A 16,539-nucleotide genomic window follows, 5' to 3' on the forward strand; every position below is an offset into this window, starting at 1 on the left:
CGGTGGCTTGAGGTGACACGACCTTAAACGGCCGTTGAACGAAGTACCCCTACGGGTAGTTAGACGTCTGAATTGTGATACGACCCATGTACTCGATGTGATGCCGTTGTTGTCTCCTCCCCCCAAAGTCGTAAGCATCCCAGCACATGTCCCCGAGGGAGTGTTGTGGCGGCGTAGTTCCCGCGGCCGCCACTAGCCGGCGCTGCGAGTCACAACACCGGCGGGAACCCGGGCCTCACAGCTCTCACAGGTCAGTGTGGATTGCCACTTCGTCGGGGACGGGTTTGTACTTGTGGTCAGTTTCCCTGTGAGCCAGTGCGAGGATAATCCGAAATTAATCGTGTTCCATTAAACTGTTTGTGATATATTATTTAACGTCGCAAAATGAAGAGAGTACCGTCCAATGGATACCTGCGGGTGATGTTAATGGGGCTCTTCGCAGTTTTACCAGGTGAGATGATATGTTAAATGACTATAGAGGTTGTTTTTTTTTTTGACGCTCTCGTATGAGTGACGCTCCTCACGACGAAGTTGACGGGCCAGCCATCACAACCTTACAGCGAAGACACACCTCAATTGGAGGACTGACCTGACTCCGTCATTATTAAGGAAAAGAGCGTGAAAAAAAAATTAAAATCTGAATATGAATGTGTGTGTGTGTGTGTGTGTGTGTGTGTGTGTGTGTGTGTAAGGTCAGTAACCATAATACAAGCAAGGCCCACTCACCCATCACCTTAGGTTGCAATTACCCGTCAACTGTTGTCAAAAAGTGACAAAAGTAATGGATAACTAGTTGAGCGTTGCTTAGGGGGGGGGAGGTGGGGGAGGGAGGAAGGGAGGGAAGGAGGAGGGGGGGCGTGATATTTATAATTATCCTTTATAGTTTTTTTGTAGTTTGATTTGCATGCTATCTTAGCCTTACAGCTTCCGTGGACGACGGAGATGATGCCTACAATGTGTTGAATTTCGTTTTGTTTATATGCTGGTTGGTTAGTAAAATGACATTAGTATCCTCTCTCTCTCTCTCTCTCTCTCTCTCTCTCTCTCTCTCTCTCTCTCTCTCTCTCTCTCTCTGTGTGTGTGTGTGTGTGTGTGTGTGTGTGTGGGTGTGTGTGTGTGTGTGTGATCCGCACCACTGAATACCTGTTATTTTTCTAACCCGAACACTTGGTGTCATGGGACATATTCACCCTCATACCACGAATATCCGTTGTTATCTATTGCCCTCTCATATCCCTTATACCCGAGACACTGAATACTCGCACTGTCATGACAAAGATATTGAATACTCCCTCATACTCAGCATTAGAGCGTCCATACACTAGATATCGAATATTTGCCCCTCATACTCCAAATTATGAGTGACTGTCTACATAAGTCTCATTTATTAAATGATTACCCCCTCATTCCTCGACCAGAGAATTCCTGCATCTTCATACTATGAATGCTGATGCTTATTTCACTTCCTCTCTCGTGCCCAGAACATTAAATACATTTCCCACGCATATCCTGAATATCGTATACTTAACTTTCAAAACCCAGATACTGAATACATGATTTCCTCATCACAATCCTTCGGGTGTTGAATATTCTTCCATCCCATACCCCAAATATTGATAGTGTACTCAGAGTATTGACTATTCTCCTATATACTCTGGATAATTGTTTCTAAGATGACAATTCAAGATTTCCTTCCCAATATTCAGATTATTGAATATTTACTTCCTGTACCTCATTATATAGGGCAGATATTTGTACCCCTTTACCCCGGGAGTCGAAATGTTGAAACCACAATAGACCACCTCTAGCCATACGTATATTGGGTTGGAGACATTTTTTTTTTTTTTTTCTTGCTACGGATTTCGTTTTCTTCTTAGCCATTAAGGTTTTGCCCTATTCATTAATCTCTGAGGCCGATTAACATCAGACTTTTCTTTTTTCCTCTCTCTGTCTTGCGTTTCATTCAGGTCATTTAAAGAATTCTACGAGGTCAGAGGGTAATAACCCCACCTCAAAAAAAAAAAAAAATAGTATATCTTGGGCTGGTGTTTCCTACATTCTCAACCAAATAAAGCAAAACATTGTGAACGGATTCCTTCCCACAAGCTCCATATTTCTGATTTCGGTTATCATCATTTTTTTTCCCCACTACTTGGCCATATTTAAGCCATTCTTCGCGAAATTTGGCAAACAGATGTCTTTTCTCGAGCCCAACACGATATGCAGATTGAAATTATGAATGTACCATTTTTTTGCCATTCGTTGAGGAGTCAAAAATCACCCAAAGACAAAGTCCTTTTGTCTTATCTCAACCAATGTTCACAAAATTTGGCACAAAAATTTCTTTCTGCATATCCTACATGACGCTTATGACAAATTTTTTGACGTAATTTTTTTTTTTTTTTGACAAATTACTTTTTCTTTTTCCACTTATTTATTTTGGCTTAACCGCACTGTTGATGAAATAGCAACTGCCTCATCGTGTACCTGAATGTGAGGAGTCTTGATGCAACGATATGCTGGCCTTTCTTGGTGTATGATGATGACCTCATACATTTCTGGTGTATGATGACTTCCTCATACTTTTATGGTGGACGATGGCATCCTCATACACTTCTGGTGTATGATGACTTCCTTATACACTTTGATGGATGATGGCATCCTCATACACTTCTGGTGTATGATGGCATCCTCATACATTTCTGGTGGATGATGGCATCCTCATACATTTCTGGTGGATGATGGCATCCTCATACATTTCTGGGGTATGATGACTTCTTCATACATTTCTGGTGGATGATGGCATCCTCATACACTTCTGGTGTATGATGACTTCCTTATACATTTTGGTGGATGATGGCATCCTCATACATTTCTGGTGTATGATAGCATCCTCATACATTGCTGGAGAATGATGGCGTCCATATACTCATAATCTGAATATTTCTTCCCCATACACGACGTATTGAATATGTCTTTCTTTACATCCTGTATAGTACATACTGGTCCCTCATGTCCCGAATACTGAATACTGCTCGGTCGTGTCCGGGTTACTGAATACTGCTCCCTCATGTCCCGAATATTAATGACTGCTTCCTCCTCTCCCGGACACTGAATACTGGTCCCTCATGCCCCGGATATTGAGTGGTTCTCCCTCATGCCCAGAATACTGAATATTGCTCTTTCGTCTTCCGTGCATAGAATATTCTCTAATGCTGCCCATTTGCCCCGAGTATTGAATACTGCTCCCTTACGTTGGAGAGTGAACAAGGCTCCTTCCTGCCCCGAATATTGATTACTACTGCCCCGTTCCAAGGCCGCTCCAAGGATGATGAACACTGCTCCCTCGCGCGAGACAGTAAATACTGCTCTTTCGTATCCCAGACACTGGTTACAACTGCCCCATGTGCCGGATACTTGAATACTGCTCCCCTTGCGCCGGACAGCGAATACTACTGCTTCATGCCCTGGAATATTGAATACTTGCTCTCTAATGCCTCGGGTGGTGAATACTCTCTCTCTCATCCCCTGAATATTGAACAGTGAACCTTTGTGTTCCGAATATTGAAGAATCCTTCCCGCGTGGCCAGGATATTGAATACTTGCTCCTGCATGCCCTGGATATTGAAAGCTCTCTCCAGCATGTCCTGAATATTGATAACTTGCTTCAGCATACCATGGGTATTGAAATCATGTCTTCCCCATACCTCTGGAACATCAACTTGGCCCTCCCATAACCCGAATATCCAGTCTTTACCCCCCACCCCTCCCGTATACTTCAAACACCCAATAGTCGTCCCGAATACACCAAATATTGAGTATTTTTGCCCTCTTATATACCCAGATGGCAAACACCTTTTCCCTAATGCCAGCCGCTATATATATATCTCTAAATCATCGAATGATACACAACCCACCAAGTGAATATTTACTCCTTCATACGTCCGATACTGGATGGTAGTTCTGCTACACCCTGGACATTAAATGGTAGAGCCCTTACACCCTGAATACTGATGGTTCTGCCCTTAACCCTGAGATATTGAATGGTAGGTGCCTTACATTCCAAATATTCAATGGCAGGTGTCTCATATTCCGAATATTGAATTGTAAGGCTCCGACACCCCTGGATATTGAATAATTAGGCCCTCATACCCTAGTATTGAAGGGATAGGGTCCTCATATCCAGGATATTGAATGATCGGGGGCCCTCATTCTTGGGAAATTGAAAGAAGATACGTTCCTCATACTCGAATATTTTCAGAATTGGGGGGGCCCACATACCCGGATATTTATGAATGAACTCCTTATACCCTAGATATAGACTACACAGACCTCTACGTATTTTGAATATTAAATACTCGCTCCTTTGAACTTTGAATATCGACTATTTGCCCCTTCTTACGAAGGATGCTGACACAATTTGCTCTCTGCCATATCTCGGATATGGAATACTTCCTTCCACACGGATTCCAGAAACTGGATATTTCTTTCTTTCTTACCACGAACCTGGAATAGTTGCTATCGAGCCAGCTTACCGTTTAGCATAAGCTTGAAAGCTTAAATGTTTTCGGGTAGAAAAATTATACAGTGTCTTTTATCATTTCGAACGATCAAAAGATTTCACGGATACTTTATCCTGTTGGTGTCTGGCCAACATATGATTAGGTTAGGTTTTCTCAAGACACTAGTAAATGCATCTTGCTTTTGGAAGAGATTCGTCATTGCCTTGATAAGACCAGGATGTGATTACTGTCTCACACTGTGCTGGGGAATTGTGTCACCGCAAACAAGCCTTCATGTGTCACTGAGTTAAAGAGGCTGTGCCCAGAGCTGACCATATGAGTTGTTTTACTCGTTCGAATGGCTCGTTTGGTAGTTGTTGTCCAAATGCGAGTGTGATCATTTATCATAATTTAAAGCTATTATGACCGTTCTTTTCATTCAAATTATGATCATGGTCATCATCATCTTCAAAACACAACACCCTCCCACCATCAATCATCATCATCTCTGAACCTTCCCGCTATCGATGTATTATATCTGTCCTCCTTAGGGATTCATCCGACCCCAGTGTTATCTCTTTCACCTCTAAGTGGACAAGTCCATCCACCTACACTATCCCACTTGCCAAAACGCCAACTTTGGCACTTTGGGATGGCTCTCTGGTCGTCCTGGAGTACCTCTTATACCGACTTTTTCCCTCAGGTCATAACCGCTTTGTTGGCCTAGGATGCCTCCAGCTGTGCTGACGGTATAGCAGAGGTGATCACGGTAGGGATGGCGTCCGACCTCAAACCTTTTTATGAAATATTTATCCCTCCTTGTGAGTGCTCTGCTCCGGTGCCTGTCAGCCTCAGGGACTGAACTAATCGGGCCATGATTGAAACTCTTCCCCTCTCTCTCTCTCCTCAATGTCATTCTGCCTTCATATCTTGCGAGACTCTCTACAATTTGTTCGTCGAAGGGTCAAGCTCACCTTCATAAAACAGCGCGCTAATCTGACCTCTTCGGGTGATAAGTCTTCCTGGACCATAACCAAAGACATTTCCAGGAACTTCTGAAATCTAACCTCTCCTCTTCTTTTCCAGGCTGATCAGTTTATAGTTAACAGATGACGAAATCACTTTTTTTTTCGGCAGCTTTTTTTTTTTCTGTTACTCAACTAGGGATGATTCTGGGTAAGGCACATGATCTAGACGGCGCACCTTCTCGTGTTCAGTGGGAGTGTGTCTATGCGCAACCTCAGACCTTTACTTTTTTTTCGTCTTCCTGCGAAAACACCAGTTCTTCTAGTCCCCTTTGGAAACCGTGCCTTGTTGCAGCCCATCCAGAAGAATGGAGGCCATTGTAAAGCTTCTGACTAACGTCCCATGACTCTCATTTCTGCTGCCTCCAAAGTCCATGACAGTCCCTTTGCCTCCCACTTCCCCAAACACTTAGAATCTCATTCCCTTCTGTCAGACCACCAACACGGCTTTCGTGGTGAAAGGTCTATTAGTGGTCGATCTCCTTTATACAACTCAACTGTCTATAGCCATCCTCAATTAGGAACTTGATGGATCTTTTATTGAGGTCCTCTATATTTCTAAAGCATTTCGACTGTTGTGGTGTATATATATATATATATATCTATGCTTTCTAAACTTCCTTCCTTTGGCTGTTCTGCTTCTCTTTGTTCTCATATACACTACTTCCTCTCTAGTCGTTCCATTGCAGTAGTCGCTGATTGAGCGACTTCTCCCTCTTATTCCGTCGACAGTGGCGTCCCTTAGGATTCTATCCTATCCCTAAATCTCTTTCTTTCTCTCCATAAATGATCCCGTTCAAGCTCTAACCCTATTTACTTCTATGCTTGTGATTCCATTTTCTACACTTCAGTTAACTTCTTGAATCCAGCACTCGTTCTTGGAAAGAACATAATTTCACTCTCGATACGGACCGACGCAACAGCATCTGAGAACGTGGAAGCAATAACCTGGTTGAATACAAGTGCACGAATGTTTTGTCTACCTGTATTTCTTTGTAAATATCACACGTTTCCTAATATCACAAGTATCACAAGACCACCCTCCAGTGACCTAAACATATCATCTGCTCTTTCCTGGAAAGACACATAAGGAAAACTGCAATATCTCTCTCATAAAAGCCGAAGATGCTGGGTAGATGCCGAAATTACTTTTCTTCTCTACAGCTACTATCTACAGGGATCTCATTCGCCCTGTTGTGGAGTAACATGAGTGGATCTTCTTCCATCTCCCTTCATCTCTCTCCTTGCCAGAGTGGAGTCAAAAGTCTGCTCGATAAATTTTCCTGGTGTCGCCACTCTTCAACCATCCGTCTCCCTCCGCCATGGTGTTGCTGCCAGCTCTCTGTTCTACAGGTATCATTAACGGCGACACATCTCGTGCGCTGTCTGCCTAATGTCCCAGCCATTAAGGCTCGGCCCTGTGCCACGCATCTGGCGGCTGCTTCCCGTAGTTTATGGACACCAGCTACACGAGAAGTAGCCTTTATGATACCTCCTTACCTCGACAGCGAAGCTGTCCAATTCTCTTCGTTCTTTCTTGTGTTTCCCTTTCTCTTTGACCTTCCCACCTCTTAAAGTCAGGCATTCTTTTTTGTCATACTCTCCACATTTCCATTCCACCTGAGATGACCACGATAACCACGTAACATATTAACCACTGTAAAAGAACAGCCACGTCACTACTGTTGTGACCAACATCAACAAACACTACGATCATGAAGGAGTCTCTGTTCATCGTTCTCCTTTGCAGGATGTTCTCAGCGTTAGTAGGTAGGATGATCTTAGCGTTAGTAGGTAGGATGATCTTAGCGTTAGTAGTAGGATGATCTTAGCGTTAGTAGGTAGGATGATCTTAGCGTTAGTAGGTAGGATGATCTTAGCGTTGGTAGGTATTTAGTTTATAAGTGTAAGTTATACATTAACTTTCACTGTATCTTGTGGGTCGTATGAAGCTGTGCTGATAGAGCGGCTAAGACCTTATTAACGAAGTGACCCAACGGGTAGAAAGAAGCCTTCGAACCAAAATCATTTTCGGTGTCTCTGGCCAGGAGGGGACTTTCAACTTGGCAGGTTACTCTGGCAAGACGGATATTTCCAGCTGACATATTACTTTTCCCCGGAGGAGTATTTCCACCGAGTCGCTTACTTTGGCTTAAAGGGGTATTCCTATCCTGCTGGGCACCGCCGCCGACCTGAAGGAATATCTCCATCCGGCTGGTCACTTGTAGGCCAAGAGGGTCTTTCTACACGACGAGGCACTTTCGCACAGATAGCCCGACAGTAGTTCATGTGTTCAACTGCTTAAAGACACTCGTCTTAAGTAGACTTACTTACCCAGAGTATTCGCGTTAAAAGTTGGTACCGCGCGTCTACCTTAAAGTTTTGTTGTTCAGAGACCTTGTAAATATTCCTTTAAATTATATCTAATTCACCTGATCCTCAAAGATCCTCACCCACCCTGAAGGGGATGTGGTAATTCTACTGCAAACGTACAACGCGACCATTGGAAACTCTTCTGGGGAATGTCTTCCTTTTGATGATGTTCACCATAGAACACACTTTGGCGAACTGATAGCAAGCTCATCTCTCCTGCTGTTCAAAACGATGGAAGTGTTTTCTTTTTTTTTTTTTGATGGAACTTAGTCTCTCTTCTTGCATGCATGAACTGGAGAAGAAGAAAAAGTACACATACGCCACAGAGATTATCACAGGAGCGCTTAATTCGAGCGTGTGTTCAAATAAATCTAAACAAAAATTGAAAGAAGGATGTAATATTCAGAAATATAAATGTGGATAACAGTATTTCTAAATCTCTAATTTCTAACGCTAAATTCAGGTCAGCTGACGAGGCGCAGCTCGTTGATTGGTCGGGTGGAATGAGCTGTTGATTAGTCTCCTGCAATTTATGATAAAGAAAGAAAAAGGCAAATGTTGCGACGCGTGAATTACATGTGATTATTATGCACAAAACAAGAGGACTGGAGAACTCACAACCTAACCTGTATATGTATAAGTGTTGGGAGACTTATGATGCCTGGAGCCTAACAAATGACTGAAGGACTCACAACCTAACCTGTGTATGTGTAAGTGTTGGGAGACTTATGATGCCAGCAGCGTAACTACTTCTTTCCCCGCATCTTTGTTTTATATGGGGTTTAGGGTGGCTTCCTAGTCATCGACAGCTTCCACATACTGATACGAGGGAGTCCATTACAAAAGCCTTCTTAGAGACTCCACGATTTCTATTCTCCAGTCTATGTTTAGTGATTGAAAGGTTTGACGAAGGTGACCCGAAGGTGAGAGTATTATTGATGGAGAGTTCCTGTAGCTGCAGCTATGGCAACCGCTGTTCCTTTAGCGAGACAGCAGGTACCTCCTTCTGCCTTACTAAATACGACTAGTTCGAAACTACTTCTGGACTCATTGACAGAGTGTATTTGCATCAGGTAAAATGTGTGTTGAATAGCAGCGAGACAGCACAGGCATTCTTGTTGGCGTCACAGTGCCAACGACCCAATGGCTCTTGTCAGTGCTTGAGGGACAACGCTGGGGTAAAGTCCCAGGGACACGCCATAAGTCCCGAAGTTCTGGAAAGCGAGTGACAAAGTCCCTCTTTCTCTGCCTACCGAGTTAGGGTTCGGAACACCTTCAATCAGTCATGTCCCAAGACTTTTGTCCGCGACTGTACATGTAGCAGTACTAATGAAGATTGTCAGAACGACCGTCCCCTGTTATCTTGGTCTCCCCAGACCTTTCGAGGCTTCGGGGAGGGTCTGTCCGTCATTGTTATCTCGGTTCATTCTGCACCTCTCGACGCTGAGGGAGTTCAGGGAAGGATGGACATCCACGGCAGTTTAATTCCGCTTACCTGTAGCTTTTAGAGTGATACTCCAAAATACAGTTTTACCACACGGGGGTGATTCACGAGACTTGCGTCACCCCCCCTCTAAACAAGATGGTCCATTGTGGTCGTGCCAACCCAGCTGACAAGAGGCAGAAACGCAGCAGATCCTGTTCACATCCCGAGGCCTTCCGTTTCCCATGCCTGCCGAGGAGTGAGGAACAGAGGCGGGGCAGTAAAGACTGGACAGAGCTGTGGCTATTGGCGGCCAACACGACAGCGCCAAAGACGGCGGGAAGCTGTGGTCTCTAGGGCACCCAGGCAGCTTCCTGCTGGGGGACTTCTGCTTCACCTCAACTCCTGCCTCGCCCGCTTCTCCTCAGGGGTAAGGCAAGGGCAGCTGGTAGAGCCGGCTACACTACCACTCCCGGCCACTTCTCTACTTACATGTGTGTGTGTGTGTGATATATGTATATACGTATATGTATATAATACGCGCGCGCTCCCACACACTACTACCCCTCACTATCATGTACTCACGACGTCCTCCATTCCCAGCGGGAGTTAGGATTAGGGATTACCTGAGGAAATAAACGGAAAGGTCTGAGGACGTTCGCTGAGGTAATGGCGATAATGATGATTATTAAGACAGAGCTGCGAGCTGAGCCACAAGTTAGCCCGGCCTCGCGTGGTACACGCTGCCGCCGCCACCTCCACCCTACCCCCCCAGCCACTGTGTAAATACTGGAGGTTCCCCCCCCCCCTGCGATCCACGTGAAAATAGTACGAGTTATTTTACAATTTACAAGGAGGAAAGGCATGAATTTATAGGGGCGTGTAGTTGCTGTAAGTTTGGCAATTATCTTGATAACACGCTGTGCCGGCCTGATGTATTTACTCAAGTGGCTCCTAAATCTTTTAATGAGGGCGAAGGTCGATGGCCAGGGCATTGATGAGGGGGGAAGGGGGATTGAGGATGAGTTAGGAAGAAGCCCGGAGGAGGAGGAGGAGGAAAGGGGGGGAGGGGTTGCTGCTGAAGGTGGCTTAAAGGGTGGCTCCTGAAAGACCTGAAGGTGGCTTCGAGGGGTCACTGGGGGTGAGGGAGTGACTCAGGGTGTGTCGAGGGGTGGTTTAGGGGGTGCCTGAGGTTGGCTTAGGGGTGCTGGTGGATGGCTCAGGTGTGTCCGGCGAAGGCCTGTGGACAGAGGTTAGGTGGAGTGCCAAACTGTCGTGGTATTGAGAAAAGACTTCCGAATTCTTTTATCAGCCGCGGGAGATGGTACAAGTAGAGGTGACGACTTACTCTTTTGAGATGAGAATGACAGTGAAGTCCCCACCAACATCCACTGTGCCATCCGGACCCATTGCTGTCGCTCACCCAACAAGGTCTTCTGTCAACCCATGCAAGTACCATTCCTACGTACCCACAAACACACCCCCCATCACTTCTTCACATCCGACTAGCACCAATAGCTGAATACCAAGAGACCCACATCACTGTTACACTACACGCTGAAAGCCACCATCACTTCCTACCCAGATCCCTATCACTGTTCAGCCAAACCCCATCGCTGTCCAGCCAGACCCCATCACTGTGCAGCCAGACCCCCATCACTGTACAGCCAGACCCATCACTATACAGCCAGAACCAATCACTATACAGCCAGACCCCATCACTGAGCAATCAAACCCCATCACTGTACAACCAGACACCATCACTGTACTACAGCCAAACCCCATCACTGTACTACAGCCAGACCCCATCAGTGATACGCACTGTACCACTCCCCCATCACTGTCCATCCTCAGCCCTGAGCGGCTGTGGCACGGACGGCATAAGCCCTAGGAGTTCATCAGCAAGTTATGACAGGCAATAAAGCTTTAACGCAGTAATATCAGGAAGATTCATTAGTCTCCCTGGCGTCTTTACCGCCTAGTATTTCCGGCATTGTCCGGGATGCTAATAAGAAGGGCTCCTCGTCTGTCCGTTAACACACACACACACACACACACACACACACACACACACACACACACACACACACACATACACAGACACACATATATACGCGCGCGAGCGAAGGCCGCGAGTTCATTGATTATAAAATGGAAGATAAAAGTTTTTACAGGTCTTTTACGATTTCTGATTGTTATCTGGCGTTTTGCATCATGAGAGAGAGGCATTCCATGCTTTTATACCTGCAGTTGAGCGGTTCAAATGTGTTATTTTGCTCTCGTATTGCATTTCATGACTCTCCGTCTGAGCACTGATTAATATATCCTTTGCGTACCCTTATTATAATGATAAGGTCAGTCATCCTGGGGAATGAAAATGTCACTGTGGGGAGGGACTAAATCAAGTCATGACTTAGTTATTGGAGTTCGTGACTGTCACCCGTTCGGGAGGACGAATCCACGTATCATTACGTCACAGGCTGGTAATGCCCACAAAGTCACTCAGGGTACGCGTGTCGGGGGATTCTGACCTCAGCGACAACATTCCATAAAGCGTAACGCCGCTCGCCTCTGATTTAGTTGCGCGCGCTGGAGTTGTAGCCGTTATTGCCCCCCCCCCCTGTGCCCAAGTTATTATGGTTCATCACATGTTAGCTAAGGGCCGCGGCGTGGCAGGTGACGGAGAGGGCCAAAATCAGTGCCAAGTGCCGCGCGGAGGCGTAATATGCCGCGCGGTTGTTTACCTGTTTGGGGAGGAGGAGGAGGAGGAGGAACTGCAATGTGTGGAGATGCACCAGGGAAGCGATAGGTCGAGAGAGAGAGAGAGAGAGAGAGAGAGAGAGAGAGAGAGAGAGAGAGAGAGAGAGAGAGAGAGAGGTGGCGGTTGGCATGCTTATCATAAATCATTGATAAACGAGTTACGAATCAAATAAAAGAGAGATAACGGAGAAGCACTGAAGAGACAGACGTACAGACCAAGACAGACAGGGTGGCGGGGGCATTACCCAACCGAGGCATGGCGCCAGGTCGGAGGGGCTGCCTGTTTGAGTGCATATATATATATATATATACATATATTTTTTTTCCCCTCTCTCTAAATGTTCTGGTGATGGTACTATTGTAGGGTATTTATGTCTCCTTCCCGCACCGTCCCTTCTCTCTCTCTCTCTCTCTCTCTCTCTCTCTCTCTCTCTCTCTCTCTCTCTCTCTCTCTCTCTCTCTCTCTCTCTCTCTCCTCCGTCTCAGTGTGACCTTCCCCCCTCCGCCACCTCAACACCCACTGTATCTCACGTCCTCGTCACTCGCCCATGTCTCCCGTGGCCTACCCCCTCCTGTTCCTGGGGGATCATACACCTATCTATTCTTACTTAACATTTACTTCTTCTTGCTTGCCTCCCTCTTTAACCCTAGGTTCCTCATGGACCACCTACTCAACAGGCAAAGGTCAGCTTAATGGTCGTGCACAGTCCAAGGTAGAGATACCGTAGTCTACCCATACGGTGTGATGGAAACTGTCGTCTCTACATACTACACCCTCGACATCACTTCAGACTTCAGCATCTGTCTGCATCAGGCACTACTGACTAATCGCACAAGTCATCTATCTTTATATATATATATATATATATATATATATATATATATATATATATATATATATATATATATATATATATATATATATATATATATATATATATATCAAGCACGTGGGGTACACATCTGAAGTAACTGTGTACCATTAGGCACCTCGAGAATCGATCCATAACCTGAGACATCGTAATTGGACTCCATGACCTGACCTACCACCATGACCTGACCCACCAACACCGTGACCTGACCCACCAGCACCGTGACCTGACATTATGATCTGACCCACCAACACCGTGACCTGACACCATGACCTGACCCACCAACACCGTGACCTGACACCATAACCTGACCCACCAACACCGTGACCTGACACCATGACCTGACCCACCAACACCGTCACTTGACCCTATGACCTGGGCTCACGCGCTGCCACCTACCAACCAAACCACAACCCCTAGAAACCAACCTTCCCTCTGTATCTCAAACCCTAAACTACTCTCCCTGAAAGCTTAATTATCAGTAATTAGCCATTTCTACGTGATGAAACAGCTTTGATCCTCCCCTATACCCATTTCTGATGATAAGGGAATACGACTACGTTCTTTCTGTGCTGAGAGTAGAGTCGATATCATGGCGTGAGAAATGGTGTTCCTTCCCTCATTGGACCAAAATTTCACGAGAGATGGATCTTTATCTTAAGCTCCCGACGTTGTGTGAGGGAAGTAATGCAAGCCTTTTGTGGGCGAGTTCTTGTATACTACACACATCGCGTGCGATGAAGGCACACATGCCTAACGTCTGTGATTCTTCTGTGTACGCGTAGATTCAACACAAGCTCAGGGACAGACTGGTCTCAGTTGATTCGAAGGTACAATGAACATGAATCATGTTATACCTGAACGAACACAGATCAGGTATACGTAATGTGAGGGCAGGCGTTGGGCGACAAAGATGGATGAAGGGGAGGTTCAGGCATGATATATACGGTATGCTGTAACGTGTTACGCGTCTATTACAGTGTGAGATATGGCACTTACCGTCTCAAACGAAGTCAAACACACACACACACACACACACACACTCACACACTTGGTAGTGGAGACCTGTTCGTACCACTTAGGGCACAATATGAAGTGCCCTTGTGGAAGCAGAGAACGAGACACAGCATTATTCTGACTTAATGTGTGTCACATGGTTAATAGACAACGAAGCGTGGCGCATACGAGGTAAAACGAGGGAAACATTATAGTCTATATACTTGATTTATATAAGAGGAACTGACAACATCGCTGTATCTTTCACAAACGTTTACCGGTTTCACCACACCAGCAGCAACGGGCGATAACACCGGGCCATCCAAACAAAAACAGATATGTGCTGCCCATAGCAGTTGTTGTGATAGAGGATTAAGGTAAATGGCAAATATAAATGGAGGCAGGAAGCTCTTCATAGCTTGGTACCATTCCTGTTAACAACGAGAATTCATCTGTTCCATTTATTCTATACGCAGGTGATACTGGCTCTTCATTACAGCCAGCATCCCGAAGGCTCCAAGTCATCAAATCCCTCACGGAGAATTAGGTAACAGTGGCATCATCTAGTTTGATGCAATAACAAAGATTTTCCATGGAATAAAAAGTATTCAAAGTGGTGTGGAAGAGCACTCATGTATGCAAATTGAAAGTCAGGGTGTTTTTATTTCATCTGACACTGAGTCAGTTAGCTGAGGAAATAAAATGAAATAAACATACTCCATGGGGATGGGAAAGGAGTTAATGACCACACAGAAAAAAGAGAAAATGTTCAAGAAATTACACTATCACAGTTCATTAACGTGCCTGAAAAAGGAGTGCTGAAAAGGGAGTGCTGAAAAAGGGGGTGATGAAAAGGGAGAGTAGAACAGATAGCTTAAGACACCTTAAAGAGTCCAATCGGACAAGGATATGCAGGGGAAGAGTTCCTGTCTCTCCTAGCTGTCTGACCAGCGTGGACAGGTCTGAGCAGTGGGATGTGGCTCTTGATAGGGAAAGTGTGGCCTTCCATGACGTGACGGGCTGGAGTGTGTTATGTGTCCCTTGTATCCTGATGTGGCACGGTGTGGCCCAGGACAGGAAGGAGTGAGAGGTGTGGCCCAGGACAGGAAAAAGTGGGAGGCTTGGCCCAGAAGAGGAAGGAGTGAGAGGTATGGACCAAGAGAGGAAGGAGTGTATCCTGGTGCAGGGTGTGGCCCAAAACAGGAAGGAGTGTGAGGCGTGGCACTGATGGGAGGGCGTCAGGTGTAGCTCATCACTGGGGGACAATCATAGGATGTGGGATCTCGTGCATCCGTCAACTGGTGGTAATGATCGCCCACTCACACCGTCCCCTTCACTAGTTACCGGAGGATTTGATGTCGTTCATCTGTTAAAAAGTTTTCCTTCTTTCGTCTCTCTCTCTCTCTCTCTCTCTCTCTCTCTCTCTCTCTCTCTCTCTCTCTCTCTCTCTCTCTCTCTCTCTCTCCCATCACCATCATCATCTGCTGTACAAATCGGCATTAGACCAATATATATATATATATATATATATATATATATATATATATATATATATATATATATATATATACTTCAATATTCCAGGGCTACATTTACTGAGGCCAATCAGGTCTGTATGTAAACTTTACAAATACAGGTTAATATGTCATCTCTTCATGAGACATGTGTCTGATAATGTAAAACTAGAGAAAATTTCCAGTAATTACTTTTGACAAGTTCCACTGAGCTACAAGCGATTAGCAGCTTACCCTTTGTTCTCGGTAATAGAGATGCATTTTTAACAAGGGAATATTATCATCTAATTATCTAATGCATTTGTTGATAATTTTGCCATTGTGCATATATATCTATTTCTTCGCTTTATAAATGCCCTGATGGTTCAACAAAAATTTGGAAACTTCTGTTAACACATATGACTATTTCTTTTTAGCCTTCGTAAGACACGCATTGCTTTTGTAGAGCTAATGTTTAAGGTGACTGTGGCAGTAAACCAACAGTCACACACACACACACACGAGTCTTGGTAGACCGGGACTTGAGACGTACAGTTTCTTGGTAACGCTGGCTCTCTCTCTCTCTCTCTCTCTCTCTCTCTCTCTCTCTCTCTCTCTCTCCTCCTAGTCCTCTTCTCATATAATTGCATCAGCTTTCCTCCTGTTTTACCCGTCTCACTCTCCCCTCTTCATTTCCCTCCATACCTCCCACAACAGTTTATGATTCCCTTCAGCTTCTGTCGTCCACCATTATCCTCCGCCTCTCTCCTCTCATTTCCCTCTCTCTATGGTGGCCAGCGTATTGCCTTTTTCTCCTTTTGTCCGTTTGGAACACAGGGGCAAATTTATGCCTGTGTTTCTATACCCTGGAGCGAAAGACGTGTGACTATCATTACATGATCTCAGATGTGATGAACAGCAGCGAAGCCATCACTGTTCTCCTTATCCATCTTTGATTCAATTCTCGTTTTTTCTATAGTTTGTCGTATTTTATGACATCTACAAACTAGTCTGAGCTTCTGTGTTCTCTCTAGAGAAGTCACGGTATAGTTTTCAAATACCATATATATATATATATATATATATATATATATA

General features: G+C 45.1%; 1 protein-coding gene across 3 annotated transcripts in view; it reads left to right on the top strand.

Moving 5' to 3' along the window:
* The first annotated feature begins 253 nt into the window (after positions 1-253).
* LOC139760891 (uncharacterized) overlaps positions 254-16,539 on the top strand; it is a 362,007-nt gene continuing 345,721 nt past the window's right edge. For 2 of the 3 annotated variants that reach the window (XM_071684637.1, XM_071684638.1), the window contains exon 1: positions 260-451. In XM_071684637.1, the coding sequence (XP_071540738.1) occupies positions 385-451 (67 nt within the window). In that variant the 5' untranslated portion in view covers positions 260-384. Of the gene's footprint in view, positions 452-16,539 lie in introns of all 3 variants that reach the window. The other variant, XM_071684639.1, reaches the window with a different exon arrangement.

This window comes from Panulirus ornatus, chromosome 38 (assembly GCF_036320965.1).
Source record: "Panulirus ornatus isolate Po-2019 chromosome 38, ASM3632096v1, whole genome shotgun sequence".
Classification (NCBI taxonomy): Eukaryota; Metazoa; Arthropoda; class Malacostraca; order Decapoda; family Palinuridae; genus Panulirus; species Panulirus ornatus.